The 21,915-nt window shown below is 39.6% G+C and overlaps 1 protein-coding gene across 3 annotated transcripts in view; it reads left to right on the top strand.

Annotated features, from left to right (window-relative positions):
• Positions 1 to 21,915, top strand: part of lrmda (leucine rich melanocyte differentiation associated) — a 331,833-nt gene that overhangs the window by 194,474 nt on the left and 115,444 nt on the right. For 2 of the 3 annotated variants that reach the window (XM_054798060.1, XM_054798061.1), the window contains exons 3-5: positions 10,857 to 10,983; positions 13,638 to 13,777; positions 19,933 to 20,059. In XM_054798060.1, coding sequence (XP_054654035.1) covers positions 10,857 to 10,983; positions 13,638 to 13,777; positions 19,933 to 20,059 — 394 coding nt within the window. The remainder of the gene's footprint in view (positions 1 to 10,856; positions 10,984 to 13,637; positions 13,778 to 19,932; positions 20,060 to 21,915) is intronic. The other variant, XM_054798059.1, reaches the window with a different exon arrangement.

The raw sequence follows: 21,915 nt of genomic DNA, 5'->3' as shown, positions 1-21,915 counted from the left end.
GGAAAAAAAGATACATTTCAAGCACAACTTTCACTTTGAGGCTTTTTGCTTTTGTGACAGCTCAAATATCTAAACAACTATACCAACATAAACAACACAAAAAAGTGTTGTTTTACATCAAAATAACAATTTACAAATATAACACCATGGACTATTTACAATTTTCACATTTGGAACTGAAGTATGTGTGTGCACACGTGCGCCCGCGTGTACATTTGTTAAAATTTCCTTATAACGTGTAACCTTCTGCACGCTGCACTCCTCCACGCTCTCTCACTTCCTCCTTCCCGTCATGAGTGTTTTTTTGTCTGTCCACGTGATCTCTGGCGAGCTCTCATAAAATGCACTTCTGCCACCATGTGGTCGTTTTTCTTGGCTTAAAATTGCTCTGAGGTGTAAATCCATTAGCGGTGAGTTGCATCATCACCTCTTTTTGCCTCTCCCGCAAAAAAACGTTGGGACTATGTCTATGCATTGCATGCATTGTCTATGACTATGCATTCTTGACTTGTGTACATACTTGTGTATCTTGCTTGCTGCTGTAACAGATGAATTTTCCTGCTGTGGGATTAATAAAGTACTACTACTACTACTACATAAAAACATATAACATATAACTACGTGCATTAATTACTTGCCTCTGTTTACCTGTTTTTATATCTTTAGAACCCACAGAAAAGAGAAAGACGTGTGTTCATGTCTCACACAAGGATTGTGGATGATGGGCAACATTTTTAAAAAGTGCAATTTTCCTAGAAAAGGCGCTGGATGTTGTGGGACGGTCTTGGTTGACTCTGTAGCATCGCATGGACATTGGGGGCGGTGCCTCCGGATTGGCAGGGCCCCCTTTTTAAGAAGGAACAGGAGGGTGTGTTCCAACTATCATGACACTACTCAGCCTTCCTGGTAAGATCTATGCAGAGACTTCACTCTCACTTCAGCGGTGGATCTACGTTCCTACCCTCACCTGTGGGTATTGACTGAAAGGACCAGATGGCGGGGGCAAGCGGCAGAAATGAGTTTCCTCCGTAAGGTGGCTGGGCTCTCCCTTAGAGAGAAGGTGAGAAGCACTGTCATCCGGGAGAAACTCGGAGTGGAAGCGCTGCTCCTCCGCATTGAGAGGAGCCAGATGAGGTGGCTCGGGCATCTGGTCAGGATGCCTCCCTGGGGAGGTGTTCACTGCATGGTAGGAGACCTCGGGGATGACCCAGGACACGTTGGAGAGACTATGTCTCTCAACTGGCCTGGGAACGCCTTGGGAGAGGCATGTCTGGGCTTCGCATGCCCCCACAGTGCTCCATCCCATCCAGATTCCTCAGCTTCTTCTCCAGTTTGAATTGTCCCTGCAGGAGGCGTATTTTGTTTTGCAAAATGATGTAACCTGGCGTAAAAGTTCAATCAGCCACGCCACTTCCAATTGGCAGCTTTTGGGTGCGAGCGTGGCGCAAATATTCCGAGTAGATTAAGAAGAGCGAGCCCACATGAAGAGAATGTCCGGCGGCACCTTGTGTTCTCCTCTTGATGAGCTGCATTGGCATTAAAAGTCATTTGCAGCTGCCTCCAGTTAGAAAGACGTGTCATCTCCTTCCCATGTGTGAAGTGACACGCATTCAGCAGGGGAGCGGGGTGACGTCCTGGATGTGTGATCTTGAAATGACTGCCACCTGAGGCCTGCCAATGCGGTAGGAGGACCTCCACGCTGAGAAGTCTCCACAGGGTGAGAAAAAAGGAAGGGGGGGGGTCTGATAATGCCGTGTTTAATACACTGTCAGCCTGTACGGAGACGCGTAAAAAAAGACGACGCTGGAGGGAAGAGACCTTGACGGGATCTGTGTGGAGGTGGGACGCGTTTGGGGAGGTTGTAGATGCTTTCGCTTTACAGATGTCACTTGAATTAATGGGTTCATCTGAAAAATGTTCATGCAGATTTTTGGTGTTTATTTATGTCTTTGTTGTGGGCCTTTTTGCCTGAAATACAGCCCAGAGATGCTTTTTTGTGATATTGTGCCTTATTTCAATTGGGAATTGGTTCAATTGTTTTTTTACACACCTTTGTGTGGTTCTGTCTTCTAGTTCATGTCAAATTTGTGTCCACAAGGCAATATTTGGTAAAAAAAAAAAAAAAAAAGGTTGTTTGCTGGTTTTCTGCCATAGAATTCTCTCTCCCCCCCAATCACCCAGAAGGAAATCTCAGGGAAACGGTTTCACGACAGCTGTGTAGTCCTTCTGCAGGCAGAGAGGGTGAAACCCGAAGGTAACAAGAGGGGGAAAGACACTCAACACTGATCTGGAAAGGCTCCGCTGGAGGCCTGGGGCATGATCACGTCGGGGTCAACAACTTGAAAGGAACACAGTGTTGGTCTCATTCCTCAACCGCAAACAACAGAATGACTGTTAAGACTGGCAACTTCTATTTGGTGCCCAAACATACCAACATATGTCACCTAACGAGTCAACGGCTAGCTAGGTGGCTAATGTAGCAGTCTGCATTTCCAGCCCGTCTTGTCAAACAGAACAAACAAATGAGAAGCAAATACACGGCACCATTACCAGAATATCCAAAACCAAGCCCTTTGCTCCCAAAAAGATGCTCTGTGAGTCCCGCCCAGCCAATTGGGGCTTAAACCTGGAAGTGGAAAAGCTACCAAAATAAAATAAGTAAGTTAATTCTTCGATGTTGGCTGGAATGAGGTCCGATGAGGTGCACTGACGCCGCGTATTATAACAGTCAGATGTCCAAAATTTGTGATATTTAAGCCATTTTTGTCCTGAAAATTCCAACGCAGCATCCACTCCCGCTGGCCTCATTATGTCACGTACTACATGAACCCCCCCGGTGTGCTTCTAATGTAAGTAGAAATATATCAGGGCATGAAGTTGTTTCCTTGAGGACGTTTTATCAAGCTCATTTTGCAAAGACTTTCTCTGAGTAATGAAATCAAGCTCCTAGTAGAGTTTAAAAACCCATCACAATATTTCTTGACTATTCCGCATTCAAGTCTTTATTAAGTTTATTAAAGGCGGCGCATTCGGAGTTGGCCAGGTCCGCAGCCGCCTCGCATTCATTACGCCAGCATATCCCGGCAGGCGGTTTGAAGTGCTGCTGTGAAAAGTCCATTATGCACGTATGAAGGCCAGGGTGACACCACTATTGGTCAATTCATCACATGCGTATCTGTTGCCCTCGAACAGGACCTCACTGTTTACTGGCAGTCTGAAGCTACGGTCTATAATGTTGCCATGCCTGTTTTAGGACAGGGGCACCTCGGTTTTCCTTATGAACTCATTCAATGCCAAAGACGAATTTGTACATGTACGTCTCTTACGTTTTTCTGCAGGAGAGGCAAAAAGAGGTGATGATGCAATCGCACACTAATGGTGGCCACCTTTAAGCCATAAAAGGCCACAGGGTGGCAGACGTGCATTTGACAAGGACTTGGCATGCGAATGTGAATGGAAAACACATCCATGACAGCAAGGAGGAAGTGAAAGAACCTGGAGGAGTGTAGCGTGCAGAAGGTTACATATAGTAGGGAAGTTTTAATGCATGCACATGCACGCGTGCGCACTCACGTGTACACACATGCACACACAGTTCAGTTTCAAATGTGAAAATTGTAAATAGTCCATGGTGTGATATTTGTAAATACATTGTTATTTTGATGTAAATAAACCTTTTTTGTGTTGTTTATGTTGGTATAGTTGTTTAGATATTTGAGCTGTCACAAAAGCAAAACATTTGTGTCAAAGAGAAAGTTATGCTTGAAATGTATCGTTTCACAAAAGTTGGTTTTCTCTCGTTTTTTTAGTTGGGAACTGATATTTTCCTGAAACTTTCCTATGTTCTACTGCTAATTACTATAGAATAGAAAAAGGTAGAAACAAACTTTTTCTTTCTGATGAAAGACGGGAGTCTAATGTTTCTTTTGGTAGGTATATGTTCATATAACCATAGAACACAATATTCTGTGTGCCTTCAGAGATCAGTCACAATCGTCTGACTGAAGAGGTTGTCTGTTGAAAAATGGCTGGGATTAAATGAGATAATTTGTTCATTTGAGTTGATTTGTTCCAAAAGGTCTGACAAAAACTGAAAAGTACTGAAACCAAAGCGACTTTTCCCATAAGTAGTAATGTGAATCAAATCAGTTCGTTCCAACCACCCAAAAATATCAACTAATTTGTGCTTTTATTTTGTAAATGTATGTATTTCTTATTTTTTTAGGGGTGCACAATAATTAGCGGACCGATAATTATGAATTAATTAATTATGACATAATACCGATAAATCCAATTAAACATAAAAAAATAGCTAAAATATTTTATTTAAAATCATTTTTTTAAAAACGCTCCAATGAGGCCAGATTACGACACCTGTACAGTGTGGATGAGCAAAGCAAAGCGCTCCTTTTTTTCTCCTGCCTGTGACGCTATCGGCCTGTCGTAACCTCTCCTGAGCTCACTAAACAAATATTCACTTTAAGAGGAAGGACGTTGCACCAAATGCTCTGCGATGAGGGGGGAAAAAAACATTGAGCACCCAGAAAACCTTATCAGCCACCTGAAACGGCGCTGCAGCGTTTGAAAAGTGCAAAAGGTTTGCCAGAGACTTCCGTGGCGTCATACCGGCTGCTCGGAGCGTGTGCCCGAGTACAGTGCACCTTGCTGGGCCATGCCAAGTGGCTCCTCCCCCTCTATACTGTGGTTCTCCTGGTAGTAGTGATGTGCTAGTAATGATGTCATCATATTTCATTAGGATGAATCAACAGATACACTTGGTCAAATCGTAAATATTGTGCATGTCAAACTTTTTAAAAGAAAAAATATAAGCAAACGGCCCGGTCAGCATTAAGTTGATTGAAGATAAAAGTACGGCAAGCGTAACACTCCAACAGCTGAGTAGCGCAATCGTCAATTGAAGCGCATGCAGAGGTAACGGATGCCAGCTGTGTGAAGGTACGTTGGTAATCCTAACTCCCTGGCACCTTAAGAGTGGCGCTGGACACCGAGTTGACGGTCCGGGCTTTTGGCTCAATGGCTAGCTAGCGCTCTCTACTCTCATTCTGCAGACCCTGGTTTGGGCCGCTACTTCAAATGTAGCTGCTGCCATCTTGTGGAGTTGATAAAAAGGTGACATACGGAGGTTGCCTACAGCCGCAGCCATTATTTTATTAATAAATTGTTTTACCTCTTTGCTTTAGCAGCCGCAGGGGCCTCTGTGGTTGATTGAATTGATGCGTTAATTGAAGTAAGAGGGTTTCTGTAGGAATACACATTTTATCCAAGAGGAGACTGAGGGCAACAAGAAAGAGCAGGATGACGCCTTCCCCCCAAAAAATGTCATTTATGATCCCTTTGGACAGCAAGCATAAGAAAAAAGTCAAGACTGTCTGCCAACATTTTCCCCCCACCTTGCCTGAGGATGTATGACATGTGACGGCAGGGCACAGCATTGGCACCAGTGACTGACGTGTCAGCCAATAACGGTGGAGGGTTTTCTTGGCCGTGGTGTCAGCAGTGCTTTATCAATCACTATGTCTGCATTAGTATCTGTCCATCGATTGGCTGCTTGCCGGGTCAGTGTCTCTCCTCCACCGTCCTTGTCTACTTTATCATCATCGTCACGCCGATGAATATTTGTGTACTTTTGTGCTTTAACACACCAACACACACGCGCGATGCAGGGGGGGGTTACACATGCAAAGTGGTCGTCGTTAGGCGTAAAGGATTAGCGGTGACAGTCAGGCAGATGATAATTATCCTAACAAGGAGATGATTCATCACCTCACCTCGTTAACGGCGCAGCAGTAACCTCAAGCATTGCTGTCATAAAGTAACCGCATGAAAGTATGTACAAAGTACGCAGCATATGCAGTGAAAACTACTACTACTACTACTACATTACAATGCTGTCTTTCTCTACTAACTGGACACTTCAGTAGGTACACATGCACCATTCAAGTATCAAGTATGTCAACCTTTGCCATTAGAAACATTATAATTACTTTACATTGACTATTAATTACATTATTATATTATTATTATTATTATTATAGGTTGTTTGTCTTTATGTAACCTGCGATTGGCTGGCGACCAGTCCAGGGTGTACCGCGCCTCTCGCCGAAGTCAGCTGGGATAGGCTCCAGCATACCCCCACGACCCTAATGAGGATAAGCGGCATAGAAAGTGGATGGATAATAATAATAATAATATTTAACAACAACAACAACACAACAACAACAACAACAGCAACAATAATAATAATAATAATCATAATAATAATAATAATGGTTTTATTAGTAATATTATTAGCAACAATATGTTTTATTGTTATTTATCATTATATACTGTAAAATGGTAGCTTCTTTTAATAATTGGAACCTATCGGAGATGCGTAACAGTGTGATAATTGTGACCTCTAGGGTCAGACACGTCCCATTGTTTTTTATTTTTCATTTGTTTTGTTTTTTCCTCACAGGCAATTAAATTAATCGGTTCCAGAGTCAAACTGTTGACTTTATTACTTGTGCGGGCTATGTTCTACAAAATGTTAACCACACCTGTGCTTTTTAGCCATATTGTACTGAGCAGCCTGGGCACTGACAGCTGTCCTGCTGTGGTGGCTCCCGCCACTGCTTTGACGTCGTTTGTTGTCGTCGTGTATGTCTACTTTTCCATCGACAGGGGCGAACTTTGACGTCTGAGTTTTTTGTGCAACCTTCGAGTCATACATTTCCCAAACTGACAAACGACTTTATGGTGAAATCCCAGTCCCAGACAATATATTCATTGCCATCAATAAAGTAGCTTGTTAGCCTTTTCATTCATTTCTATAAGATTTGGGTCACAAGACAATACGACTCATTGGTTGTGCTCACAGCAAATTGCCTTCTCTTCTTTTTCTTAAGTAGTTTTACCGCAGTGCTTGAACTTTGTTGAGTAAGAAAGCCTACAGAAACTAATGAAAGCACCAGTGGGGGAAATGTGGTTCAATCTGCATGCGCTGTAGTTAATGCTGGATGGGACTCAGTGGCTGCGCTCCCTTGGCAGCGAATTGAACTGATTAAATCAGCCGGTGCACGCAGCGGTGGTGACATGAAAACAACAATTAATAAGGCTCCCCCCTGTGCCACGCGGCTCCTTTTAACCAAGCAGCTAATAACATAACCCACACACACACACACACACACACACGCACACACGCACATTTACAGGTGGCAAAAGTTAGGGGAAAAAACATGTTTATCCAATGTGGTGCCAAACTACACATGAACACCAATTACACTTGCAGATTAATTGCATGTTTTTTTTCACATCACAATGCATCCACTGTAAGCGTTATGTGGCGTTTATTGAAACAGCGTAAGAAATAACACTCCGAGTCCGCCACAGCATGACTGTTGCTTTCAGTTTGGTCAAAACTGGAACATCTCCGTGCACATCCATCTTAGTCGTGCATTAGTCACAACCAATCAAGGCTTTGGCAGCCGTGCTGGCGAGGTGCTGCTGTCAGCCGCCGCCGTTTGAAATGAGGCATCAGTCGGCCTCACTCACAGTCAACAATGACTTGCTGATTTGTTCATTTCCACATGAGATGGGTTTTTTTTTTTGCTTTGTAGTTCCACGTTGCAGACAATTTGTCTGCTTGGGTGTGTGAGTTGAAGTTTGATGAGTCCAAAATAGGATGGAGAGCATTTGAAGTCTACAGAATTGCAAACATGTGCAAAAACTCTTTTTTTGTTGTTGTTTGTGTGTGAAGGTCACAGTTTTATTGTGGGTTTACAGCAGTACGTATGAACCACTACTTTTTACTTAAACTTTGAACCCTGCGGCTTCTACAGCATTGCGGCTAAATTCTAACCTCGTGACTCTAATCTCCTTTACTTCAGAGGTCCGGTAGTACTAATCGTTTAAATGCTGTGCTGCTCAATATAACAATCTCAATCACGGTGTTATCTTACATAGATTGCTAAACTCATCACATATCAACTTAGCACTGAAAAGGTATATCTAGGAAATATACAAACAAGTACCAATACGATTTTAAAATGAAAAAACAACTATTTTAACGTTTTCACATTATGCTTTGCGTCCAAGCATTCATTGGTGCCTGCCGGGGTGCTGCAATGACGTCAGCCTCCCTCTGCGCTCTGGGCTCCTCTGGATCCCTTTGGTGGGCAAAGGTAGCATTGCTGCGCCATCCATCTATACATCCATACATCAATTTTCTCTGCTGCTTGTCCTCCAATGAAATGCTTTGCTCAGATGAAATGTATTATGGAAAAACATTAAAATAGTTAGTTTGTTTTACACTTGTATTGGTACATGTTTGTACATTTTCTTTCTAATTATTTTATTTTATTTTATTTACTTTCTTTTATTATATTTCATTATATTACAATGACTTGGTTTAATAAAGTGAATGACTTGTTATTTTTGACTCAAGCTTAAGTTGCCAGATATGGTTCTTTGCCTGTTAAAACAAACTTTAACTTAAAAAACTTTTAGTTTTAACCACAGAAAATTATTGAAGTACATTACCAAGTTTTTGTTAACTGTCATTTTTATTTTTTTTTATAATATACTATTGCAATTTAAATGTTTGTAATTTCCATTTGTACTGGGATGTTATCAGTTTTTTTTTTATTTAAGTATTTTTTAAAATCTAAATCTCAAATAACTTTTCTCACAATCATTTTTATATATACATATTTTGTTTTATTTTATTTTGAATTATTTTATTTGCTTTTTTTCATATGATTTTTATTACATTAGAATCCTGTGCAGTAATGCCTTATTGTGAGGTATTATTTGGGATTCAATTTTAAGTTAGTATGGTTTCTCGCCCACTAAAACAACGCTTAACTGAAAATGCTTTGTTTTAACCCCAAATTATTACCAGACTTTTTTTTTTTTTTTTTTTTTTACTGTCGTAGCGCTTTTGTGGGACAATTTTTATTTTTACTTCAGTATCTTTACAAAAATATAAGTAATGATATAACATCATGACTGATTTTCTTTTTAATTTAATTTAATTTAATTTAATTTAATTTAATTTAATTTAATTTAATTTAATTTAATTTAATTTAATTTAATTTAGCGAGGGGCTACTTCTACACACTATTACTGTACGTCATTATATCACAAATAACTGAAGGATTAGGAGGTATTGTGGGATGACATTGTGCTGGTCTACCATCATGTCTTTCATGCTGTCAGCACAATAATTCAAATTAAATTAATTAAAAATAGATAGATAATACGTTGGTACGCCTCCAAATGCTTTACTTGTTTAATAAGTCAACATTTTACTCATTCAATACCAAAGACGTATTTATAAGTTGTTTTACGTTTTTTGCACGAAAGGCAAAAGAGGCGATGACGCAAGTGCACAATAAAAGAGGTCACATTTCATGCAGTTTTAAGCCATACAAACGGCCACAAGGGGGCAGAAGTGCATTTGATAAGCGCTTGGCATGGATCTTCTGCAGGTATTCATGCGCTCAACAGGAAGGAGGAAGTGAGAGAGCAGTAGTAGTGGAGGAGTGTAGCGTGAAGAAGGTTACGCATTGTAGGGGAATTTTAACGAGCGCACACACAGTTTAGTTCCAAATGTGCAAATTGTAAATAGTTTATGGCGTTATATTTGTAAATATATTGTTCTTTTGATGTAAAACAACCCTTTTTTGTGTTGTTTATGTTGTGGTGCGGTCACATAAGCGTGAAAGTTATGCTTGAAATGTATCTTTTCACAAAAAGCCGGTTTTCTCCCCGTTTTAGTTGGGAACTGATATTTTCCTGAAACTTGCCTATGTTCTACTGCTGATTAGTAAAGAATGGAAAAGGTAGAAAGAAGCGTATTTTTCCGATGAAAGACAAGAGTCGAATCTTTCTTTTGGTAGGTTCCATGTTTCTAAAGACATAGAATAGAATATTGTGTGGGCTTTGGGTAAAATGTCTACTGTCTACTCTTTTGAAAAGAGGCTGGGATTGAATGAGTTAACAGTCTTAAGTGGACACTTTTGTACGTGTCTTTTATTTAAGGTAGATGGCCAGGATTATTGATATACTTGATGAATAAAAATGCCACAATCAACACGTTTAAAACGTCAAAATCTATTGGGAGGTTGCATGTGTGCATTTGCACCCTGGCAGATTTAAATGTCCGTAAAGCCGCCTCGGACGCGCCAGGATTGGACAGCACACATCGCCATTGTGCGCCTTTTACAGCTTGAACTTTGCACGCTACTAATATCACTCCTGACACCACCCTTCATCATTTTTATAACGCTGTCAGTGTGCGAGGAAGGGGTCAGACAGAAGTCGTCCTATAGGAAACGTGCAATGTCTCTTTAAGGTTTTGAAGCTTTTGAAGAGTTGTACAAGAGATGGGATGGGGGGAGAAGAAGAAAGAGAAGAAGTTTGCCTTCCATTCCATCTGCGCTGGCAAGCATGTTCCGCTTCCTGTGTGAAAATGATGGATGACAAGTTAAATTTGTGTCTGGGGAGTGAAGGTGAACTGTGACAGAGTGATTTGTCTTGGGAATGGAGGGTTGGGGTCAGGCGAAACTGGGCGCCTGAAGGCACAAGACATTGACAAATTCATCCTGCCCGCCGCATTTCTGAAGCCTTTTGTTTTGAATCCTGGCTACTCACAAGTGACCCCCATCCCTCATCCTGCCAGCCACTGAAGGATGCCTCGCCATGCCAGGGGGAGCTCAGCGCCACTAATTCTTGTCATTCACCTCCCCTCCCCGCATCCCACCCTCCCTCCCTCCTGACAAACCTTTCAGCATGTGAAAGAGTGAAATATTTATCTGGAGAATAACTGTCTTCCTCTGGCCTTATCGTCGCAGGTCCTTGGCGGGCCTCACAATGTTCACCGAGCTGGAAGAGCTGGTCGTCGACAACAATCTGCTTGGGAATGACCTCCGGTTGCCCGGGTTACCCAACCTGCACACCTTAACGCTCAATAAGAACAAAATATCCTTTCACGCAAAAAACACTTATTTTGATGAGCATCATCAGCCCGCGTGGTGTCTCTCTGTCTCCCAGGAAGACGTTTAACGGCTCCGCTGTGGAGGTTTCTGAACCACAGGGACCTCTAGTGGAATTACCAGACATAAAGTCAACAACAACAGACTCTCAAAGGTGCTGCAGAAGCACGTTGATGCGTCAGTTTACACGGCAAGCTGTGCCCTGAAGGCCCGGTGTCCATATTTGCATGTATTTCAAGTACGCCGTACCCGATACGGCGACAACACGGAATAAGAAGTGAATATGAATGAAAAAAAATAGCTAATTGTTAGTGTCATAGCTTGTTTCTCGTAACATCAGGGTGGCCAAATCTCTTATTTTCCCTGGTTTTCTGTTTGTTTTGTTTGTTTTAGCAAGTGATGAGAATGTTTTGGCTTTCATTGTTTGTCCAGGTAAACACATGGAGAGCCTTTGTTTCTTAAAGCGACAGCGTTATTATTTACTGCATTACATTGAAAAGTTTGTTCCAGCCGGATTTGTTAATATGGCAATATTGAATACATGATATCATTTCATATATTTTTTTATTTATGTATGAAAAGAGAGCTATTATTTCCTTACAGGATTAATTTTCTAATACAGGAGAGACATTTTTTTCTACCTTTATTTAATTTGGAGATTTCAAAGTAATTTTTACACCAAAGAGATAATATTTTAGGCATAGCAAAACATAAAATGTTAACAAGATGATAACTCTTTGTAACTGCAATTTATTTTAGTACCGTATGTCATCTTTTATTTTCAATTTAATTTAAAAAATATAAGTAATGATGTAAAATTTTATTTTGTATTATTGTATTTTATCTGTACTTTCATTTTCTTTGCTTTATTTAATTTAGAAAATGTAAGTAATTATGTAATTTATTTATTTATTTGATTGTGTTTTCACTTGATTTAACTTAAAAGAAATACAGTAATCACACAACATTTTATTCTATTTTTACTTTAATTTCTTTACTTTATTTAATAAAAAAATCAAAGTAATGATATAAAAAAATATTTTATTTTATTATTTAAAATTTGTATTTCCTTACTTTGTTTGGAAAACTCAAAGTAATTATATGACATTATATATTTTTAACTTTATTTATGTTTTTTAAATTACAGTAATGATTTCACATTTTTGTTTTATTTTATTTCATTTTTAAAATTTTTATTTCTTTACTTTATTTAATTAAAAACATCTAATGTCCTATATATATATATTTTTTTTTTACATTATTTAATTTAATTTAACTTAAGTTGAAAAATAAATGTATTTAATTAGATTTATTTACTTCATTTAATTAAGAAATCAAACTATTGATTTTACTTTTTATTTCATGAAAAAATGTAAGTAATGCTTTAAAATTATAATTTGATTTTATTTTTACTTTTTTATTTGTACTTTAATCAATAAATGAAAGTAATGATTTCATTTTATTTTAGGGATTTTAAAGTTATTTTGCACCATTGAAACTCATCCAAAAAGATATTATTTAGGCACAATAAAACATGACTTCTGAGAAGTCTATCTGAATGATTATCTTTGGTTATAGATAGTATTTTTATCCATACAGAGGCTGCATGCCATATTTTCTGGAGATTAAATCCATCAGTTAAAAAATATGTCATGAAAAGTAAAAAAAAAAACATAAGCGGCATTGAACTAAGTGGCATTTAATGGTATTTATGCTGGCGCTATCGTCTTTTTTAGTCGTTGCACATTACTTACAGACACCTAGTCTCCAAGGCAGAAGCGTACTACAAAGTATTCTGTAACAAAAAGTGTCCGGTGTGCTCTGTCTCATTCGATTTGTGCTTCTGTACTCTACTTTTCAAAAATGCACAGCCCATTTTTACTTGTGTTCTTTCGTTTCTGTGTTAGCTAAAGCTGAGACGGCGTGACACAAAGCGAGGCTGTTAATGATCAGTCAGGAAAAACTTGTTAAAACCTCTCTTCTCGGTTTCCGGACGGTGTGTCGTGTTTTTACTCGGGTGTTGAAGATGCTCACACATATCACGCACACGCACACGCACACGCACACGCACACACTTGGAGTCAACATTAAGAAGCGGGGCGTCTGGGACTGCGGTTGTGAAGTGGTGGCCACATGCTAATAGGCCAATTATGTACATCCTGTCGTGGCACGCTGCCATTTTAAAGCTGCGCTGTTGCATTTTGGATCTCAATTTTCCAAGTGAATGTATTTAGTGATGAATGTGCCTGCTTTCGGGGGCTGTTTGTTTTTTTTTTTCTCCCAGCATTGGCAAAAGTTTTCCACGGCGCAGCTCCGGGAAGCACGCACTGTTTTGAACCGCAGGGCATCCATCATTTTGTCACTATTCTGCACCCGGCCACCTAGGAAATGAAAGAGATGAAGAGAAAAAGAGAGAGGGAGCAGCAGCCAAATTGTGTCACCGCTCCACGCCAAAGCCTGCACCTTAAATTGCCCCTCTGTCGGCCCGCTCGCACAAAGCGGGTGACTGGCTCCTTTGAGCACCTCACATAAATTTGACAGTGATGTGTTTTGGGGCTGACAGGGCCGGGAGGAGCTCTGTGGGTAGTAAATGCTAATGTAATTAACAGCGCCGGGTCCTTGACATCCGCCCTTTGACACCTGACTGATATTGAAGCCCTGCTGGAACACTTGGCTGACGTGACCCCGTCACTGGAGTACCTCAGCCTGCTGGGGAACGAGGCCTGCCCCAACCAGCTGGTCAGCCTGGATAAAGACGAGGACGACTACCAGAGATACAGGTCAGTTCTCCCGTGGTGCTGCACCGCACTCAAAAATGCTATTTAGCCCTACAGAGCACAAAGTAAGGCTGTCTGGAGGCCATCATTTGACTTGGTGGATTATTTCCAAGGTGGTAGTTGTCATTAAGAACTGGTGGCAGGAGCGATCCGTTCAGTGATATGAGTATGCCCGCATGTGGTCATGTGTGAGCTGCCGTACTGTGCGCTTTGACTTTGTGGATTATTTTGAGTTTTTGTATTGATTTCAATCACACAAGGCGGTAGTTATCATGAATAACCGGTGGGAGGAGTGATCGCATCAGTTGTATGAGCTGTGTTGTGCACACACATACTTGTTTATGAGCAACCAGACCGAGGGCTTTGACTTTGTGGATTATTTGGAAGTTTTGGATTGATTTCAATTACGCTAGTTACGGTAGTTATTACGGTAGTTATCGTGAAAAACTGGCGGGAGGAGTGATTGCATCAGTTGTATGAGGTGTGTTGTGTGCACGCGTTCTTGTTTAGGAGCAATCAAACTGTGGGCTTTGACTTTGTGGATTATTTTGAGGTTTTGGATTGATTGAAACTATGCAAGGCGGTAGTTACAGTATCATGAATAGTTGGTGGGAGGAGTGATCGCATCAGTTGCATGAGACCTGTTTGTAGGCAATCATACCGTGGTCTTAGATTTTGTGGATTATTTCCACCTTTCTGTTTAATTCAGTTGTGCAAGGTGGTAGTTATCATGAATAACTGGTGGGAGGAGTGATCGCATCATTTTTATGAGATGTGTTGTGCACACACATACTTGTTTATGAGCAAACAAACCGTGGGCTTTGAGTTTGTGGATTGCTTTGAGGTTTTGGATTGATTTCAATTACACAAGGCGGTAGTTATCATGAATAACTGGCTGGAGGAGCGATTGCATCAGTTTTATGTGATGTGTTGTGCGCACACATACTGAGCAATCGTAACATGGGCTTGCTTTGTTGTTGTGGATTATTTTGCATTTATTTCAATTAAGCAAGGCTGCGGTTTTCGTGAATAACTGGTAGGAGGAGTGATTGCATCAATTGCACGAGACCTTTTTATTGGCAAGCACACCGTGGGCTTTGACTTTGTGGATTATTTTGCATTTATTTCAATTACGCAAGGCGGCGGTTGTCATGAATAACTGGCGGGAGGAGTGATCGCATGAATTGTTTGAGGTGTGTTGTGCGCACATGTGCTTGTCTCTGAGCAACCATACCGTGGGATTTGACTCTGTGGATTATTTTGACTCGTTCTGTTTTCCATCGTGCAAGGTGGCCGTCACCTTAGAGACTGGAAGGAGGAGCAATCGCATGGTTTGACATGTATGTTGCATGTTCAATCATACCGTTGCGGGAGGAGCAACCATTAATGAACTTGACCCTAACTGAAGTAGCATGGATTGATATTTGATGATAGTACAGTACAGTGTGTTGTACAGGGTGTGCAATCATATTGTGGATTATTTCTGTGAATTTATGTGATGCAAGGTGGTGGTTCTTATTAATAAGTGACAGGAGGAGTAATTGCATTGATCTGACATCTAAAGAATGACATTTTAAGAACCTCTAAAGAAGTCGTACTTGAAAGTGAAGTGGCCGTGCTATTCGCCAACCCCGGCGCCGCCGTGTTTTAGCGTGTTAGCTCTTTTGTACGTTACGTATTTGCCGATGTCCTGTTCTCCGACAAGCGGATCGGACCACATTGCCCTAAAAGCTTTGTCACGCGGCCCCCGCCCCGCCCTTCTAACACTCCAAAATGGATGTCATGTGTGACGACTCCCCACCTACCGCAAATGAGTGTTTACTAGCCTGCCTGAGCAGGGTAGTGGATGCATTAAACATCAAGCCCAGGCCGCCAGCCATGCAATATGACCACCATTTGTCAGGGTCCTTTACATGGAATGTGATAAAAGGAGAAAAGCATACTCTCTTTTGTCTGTTTTAGCCCTAAGTGCTTGTTTCTGACTCCGTGCTGCCTATTAATCATTTACCACACATGCCTTTCTTGAATAATATTTCATCTCCCCTTTGCCAACTCTCACTTTCAGCGCCCCCCCCCCACCCCAACCCACCCCCACCCCCCCACATGCTTATCTTAGCGGGTGAGTGACAGCGTCTACGGTCATGTAATGTAATATTCATAATGTGTCACATAGTCCAACATCAATTTGAGCGTGATGCAGATTCCATGTCTGACAAGGCTAGGCTGCATGCGGGTCGTGACAGCTCTGGCCTTGGGCGAGAGATGGCCAGCCCCGTGCCTCAGGAGCTCTTGGGCTCTCAAGTGAAACATCCCGGCGTGTTGCATCACTTCTCTAATTAGTGCGATGACATAGAAATGTGGACTTGACCCACACGGCGCTGCTGTGGTCCAACAGCCATTAAAGCCACCCCGGTGGTCCCTTGTGGTACTGCAATAACACACAAACAAACAACGCTATTTATACCCTATTCATACCCACTATAACAACTTCATAAGGACAAACAACCTTATGAAGTTGTTATGGTGGGTATAAATAGTTTTGAAATTCGGCACCAGACCTCCAAGAACTTCTGTTTTCTGGTTCTTTTTTAGTTTTTTTTGGGCTTTCAAAAAATTATAAACAAACAAAAATTCATCTCTCCCAGAGTCAAATTCCAGCTATCGTAAAACCTTATTAACCTAACTTAACTTCCTAATTGTCATACAAGTGAAAAGAAACGTCAACACACTTCCATTTTAAAGGATTAGGACAAACTAATTAATGAACAAATTATTTGATATAATGAATTGTTATATAATTATTATATGTTAAATACCATATTAAAAGTAGCAGCATTTTTATATAAGTATATGTTTTAATGTTATTTGTGATATAATATATTATACAATGTTGTACAATATATTTTATTTTATTTTATACAAAAATAGAAACATAAATAATTAAATCATGTTAATTAATTTATTTTTTATTATGATATAGTGAGAGTTAAATAATAAATAATAAATCAATTAAATAATTAATAAATAAATATTAAAACACTTTTGGGTATCTTGAAAAGTGAAAAAAAAAACAAAAAAAAACATTGAAAGTAAATAAATAAATAAATAAATAAAATGTCCAAAAGATGATTATTCTGACTAAAACACTATAATTCCTCCATTATACATATTTTTTTACATAATTATTATAGATTAAATACTATATTTAAAGTCAGTAATTAAACATCAGATACACTGTGTTCTGGGAACGACTCTGATACTGGCTCGTTAGCATCTATTGTTCTGGCTCGGCCCTGGCTCCAGAACAATAGATGCTAACGAGCCAGTATCAGAGTCGTTCATACCCAACTACAGGGAGCGACACTTCCCTTTTATCGGAGGTGTTAATAGCAGGATAGGATTATACCACTACTCCGCCCAGGCTTAGTGTAAGGAACCAATAGGAGGAGGGTGTTGGCACACCAATTCCGCCCACTCTTACTGTATTTAAGGCCTAGGCTACCAGCACTTATTAGTTCGCTGACGAAGCTCTTCGGATGAGGAGCGAAACGTCCGACACCTTCTTCACAGAAGTACAGATGACGTCTCAAGAAGCCTTTTCCTCGATGGACAACTCCTGTACGACTGAGAGCCTACACAGACGAATCAGATACATTGTTTTGATATAGTATGTATTTTTAGGTTTTTATTTGCTTTATGATATCATTATACAGTATATAAATATGACAAATTAAATCATATTAAATGTTTGCATTCAATGTATTAAACGTTTTTATTGCAATATGTCGACTGTTATATTTAAAATTCAATAATAAATTAATATGAAAACATTTTTGGCTTGTTTGAAAAGTCTAAATAATAATACAAATATAAATAATAACAATAACAAGAAGAACAGTATCAAGCAAAAAACAACAACACAAAAAGTACATAAAAATAAATGACAACCATTTTTATGATGATTATTTCCACCCAGAAAGGTAACCATTACAATCACTCCCACTAATAATAATAATATTAACCATAACAAAATGGGATTAAGTGTAAGAAGACGTTAATGTAAAGAGCCTGTAAAATGTCAAATTGACCAAATGACCTCGCCAGCTGACTGAGATCCATTCGATGATATGCGTTCTGAAGTATTGCGACAAGGCATGTTTAATCCTTAAAATCTGGCGTGAAATGTGGCAGCCTTTGGCGGAATTAGAGGGAACATCGACAGGACTCCTTATTGCATATTGCATCATCTTACCATAACTATCCGACATGGGAAAGCTACATCACTGCTTGCGTCCTTACCATATGATGTTCTATTCTATTCTATTGTATTCTATGTAAGGAGCGGATAATAACATCCCTGCACGTGTCCAAGCGGCGCTGTCACGTGTCATCATGGAAACTTCTCACAGAAACTTTGATGAGGGATTGAAAAGCCAACACAGACTTTGCCATCTCTCTTCTTCATCTCCATCACCATCATCACTCGTGCCCCCTACATCACATCCTTCCCACCTTTTTGGGTCCTGACGCCTGGCTTCCTCCCTCTCTGCCCGCCCCATGAAAGGATATGTTGTCATCGATGTATTCCTGCCATTATCTTTTCACGTTCCACCCCCAGCCCCCCACCATCCCACCCCAATGAAAGCCGGGAGAGGGATGCTGTGATGCTGTGATGCTGCCAGAATGACAGCTCTTGCAGACGGGCAGCATCTCCTTTCATGCTATTTACGTCCAGCTTCTTTCTCATCACCTTTGAAGGTTATTACCTTCAAGAAAACATCATTAACTCCAACATTAATTCGCAATCTTCATTATAAACACGCTTTCTTTTGTTGTTGTTGTTGCTTGCATTTTAATAGAACTTTTGGTTTTGGTTAGTGTGCTTTACACAATGTGCTCTCAGAAGACTATGAATAGGAGTGCACTCAATCAAATCACGTAAAAACAAAATATATGTATTATTTTGTCACTTCTGACAAACAAATTACAACCACACAAAGCGGAGAGGGAACGTAGCAAAGCCCAGATTGGTAGGACCGGTGGCCAAAACCAGATGGAAAATAAGCGTTCATGTTTGATTGCCCTGTTTTCAACGATCTCATGTCTTAATTCAACACACCATGCACACTCGCGTGTTTATCGCTAATCATTTCAGCGACATGCACGGTTATTCAAGAGATTCAAGAGATTCAAGAGAGTTTTATTGTCATGTGCCTGGTAAAACAACAGTAATACCATGCAATGAAAATCTCAGTCTGTTAAAGGGTTTTGCACTTTTCGACCACCGTACCTAACCTCCAAATAATATTTGAATTTAACTATACCATATATAAAGAATTATAATACTAAACAACTACAATTATTATACTGCATATACTGTATTTAAGTAAAAGTGGTTTTAGTGAGTACTGTATATTACTAGTTCAGTTCATTCATAAAATAACACAAAACGGACAACAAATAAAATGACATCTCATTTGAAGTATGAATTAAAAATATGATTTAATGAATAATAATCATAAATATATTTTCAATTAAAATGATCAATTACGCACTATTTGCCCTAACCCCCAGCATCCTTTTTAAAATATTAAAAAAAGAATGGAAAATATATATATGTATATATATATATATATATATATATTGTTGCATTCAAACAGAACCTGAGTTCATTTTTTTTAAATAAGCAAAAAATATACAATATCTCAATTGAGAATATTATCTACAAGTCGTACTCTGTGCCCTGACATTGCTTTTGAAACAATAACAATAATAATGTAAAACAATAACAATAATAATGTAAAACATAAATACATCATATCAAAACTAGCTGTGGTTTGACTGCTTTTTAAAAATGATGGAAAAACATATTTTCATTTAAATGAAACTTGATTTCGGTCGGTGTAATAATTTTTAACCATTAACTATTTTTAGAGGTGTTTTACGGGAGTCTGGTTATGGAAGCAAATGCAGTAAATTAAGGAAAGTAAAATAATTTGAAACATTAAAAACATATTATAAAATCTAAGCTGGTATAACCCCAAAAATATATTTCAAACTGTTTAAATTGCCGAAAAATGTTTGAAGTATATAAATAATATAAAAAAGAAATGATAATTATATTTTTTGACTGGAGAACTTTTGTTTCTTTTGAAAAGGTATTTTGTTCTGCACAAGTTGCCCAACCTGAAGTTCTTAGACACCAGGAAAGTCACCAGAACGGAAGCGATGGAGGCTCGAGTGAGGGGAGAATTCATGAAAGTGGTCAAGCCCAAGTCCGGCACCGTAAGTCAACACCCTTTTCTTTTGCATCCTTCCTTTCCTCAACACTCCGCTCTCAGCCTCCAATCACAAAGGTCCTCATACTGTGTCCTGTGACTACTGTGTGTGTGTGTGTGTGTGTGTGTGTGTGTGTGTGTGTGTGTGTGTGTGTGTGTGTGTGTGTGTGCGTGTGTGTGTGTGTGTGTGTGTGTGTGTGTGTGTGTGTGTGTGTGTAAGTGAGTGTGACCACGGGCTGACCTGATTCCGTATGCATGAGCCCAGATCAAAGACGACGGGCGGCTGTCCGGTCGGGCTTGTGTCGGCGAGCGTGACGTGGCTGGCGATTGGTGTGACAGCTCACGTGCACCATGGCTTCATTATCCCTCCTGCTCTTGTTTTGGGCCACACACACTAATTAGAGGGTCTCTGATAACTCAGCGTTCATCTCTCATGCCTTGATTTGATGCGTCTAATTGTAAGGTCGTGGAACATTTATCCCCGCTTTGTTGTTGCTTTTTTTTTAAACTTTGTAAACAGTACAGGTAATGTTTTGAAAAAAACCCATAAAAAACAGGTTAACGGGTGTACAATAAAAGTAAAACAAAGTAAAAGTCCTCATCCAATGAAGATGCGCGGAGAAACTGCGATCGTGCATCTTCTTAAAAATGGTATAAAAAATAGGAAGGAATTACTGTACTGACCCAAATACTTTAAATGAAATTAAAATAAAAAATGAAATGACATTTCATTATGATTATTATTATATTTGTGAGTATTATTTCTTATTTCTTATCTGTTTCTTCATGATGCAGTTGTTGATTACACATTTTGCCTAAATATAAGACGACTAGAGCAACTCAATGTTAGCAGATTTACCGATATCATCCAGCACTTCGTCAGCGATATCGTTATGAATCGATACCAACCACACAGTCGGGCGAAAGTGCTCGCAGGTGGCGTTGAGGACGTAGCTTATCTTGCATTTCCTCGCTAATATGTGGCCTTTGGTGAATAAAATGGACGAGACTCCACCTCACCCACAGTATTTTAGACTGCATCGTCAGCAACTACACTCGACAATTAAGTTAATCTAACAAATCAGATTCAACTGTGTCAAAGTCGAAGGCATCCCTACTTATGCCTTAAATCACAATTGTGTGCTAACTTGCCCCAACCTATGAGCAACTTTTTATATGGGAAAAGTCGTTTGGTGCCACCGAGTATACTGTAAATTCCAGTGTATAAGTCACGGCCAGTAAATTTAGAGGAAAAAACAGATTTGTACATACATAAGCCGCACCGGGGTATAAGCCGCACGTGTCCGCATCATAAAATGACATATTGTGGCGCGCACGAGTCCATGAGGACCAGTCAGCTTTTTATTTGACAGGATCCAAACATGAGCTATGAAAAAACTCACAACGATCTTGTCAACACATTGGAAATTGCTTACAAACGACATTAAATTCATCACACAGCAACTTAACACTCAAACGTTACACCTCAAAAATATTCAAACATGCACCAATACGAGTTTAAAATGAAAAAAACAGCATTTTAAAGTTTTCTCATAATGCATTTCAAAATCATATTGGTACATGTTTGTGCATTTGTAAAGTAGTAAAGTGTTCTTAGTAAAATGACACCAAGAGTCAGACTGTTGTTATATTGTCCTACTGTTATTTATAATGACCTGCAATTTCCAATGGGTTGACAAGCTCGTTGTGAGTGCACTGGTAGCTCGTGATCGGCTCCTGCCAAAAGAAGAGCTACCGTTTCCAAAGTAAGTAGATGTCACAAGATAAAAATGTAGCCATAAATTAGCCGCAACGCTATATAAGACACAGGGTTCAAAGTCTAAGAAAAAAGTAGCGGCTTAT

The sequence above is a fragment of the Dunckerocampus dactyliophorus genome, chromosome 14 (genome assembly GCF_027744805.1).
Source record: "Dunckerocampus dactyliophorus isolate RoL2022-P2 chromosome 14, RoL_Ddac_1.1, whole genome shotgun sequence".
NCBI classification, from domain to species: Eukaryota; Metazoa; Chordata; class Actinopteri; order Syngnathiformes; family Syngnathidae; genus Dunckerocampus; species Dunckerocampus dactyliophorus.
This window is presented reverse-complemented; position numbering and strand designations above follow the sequence as displayed.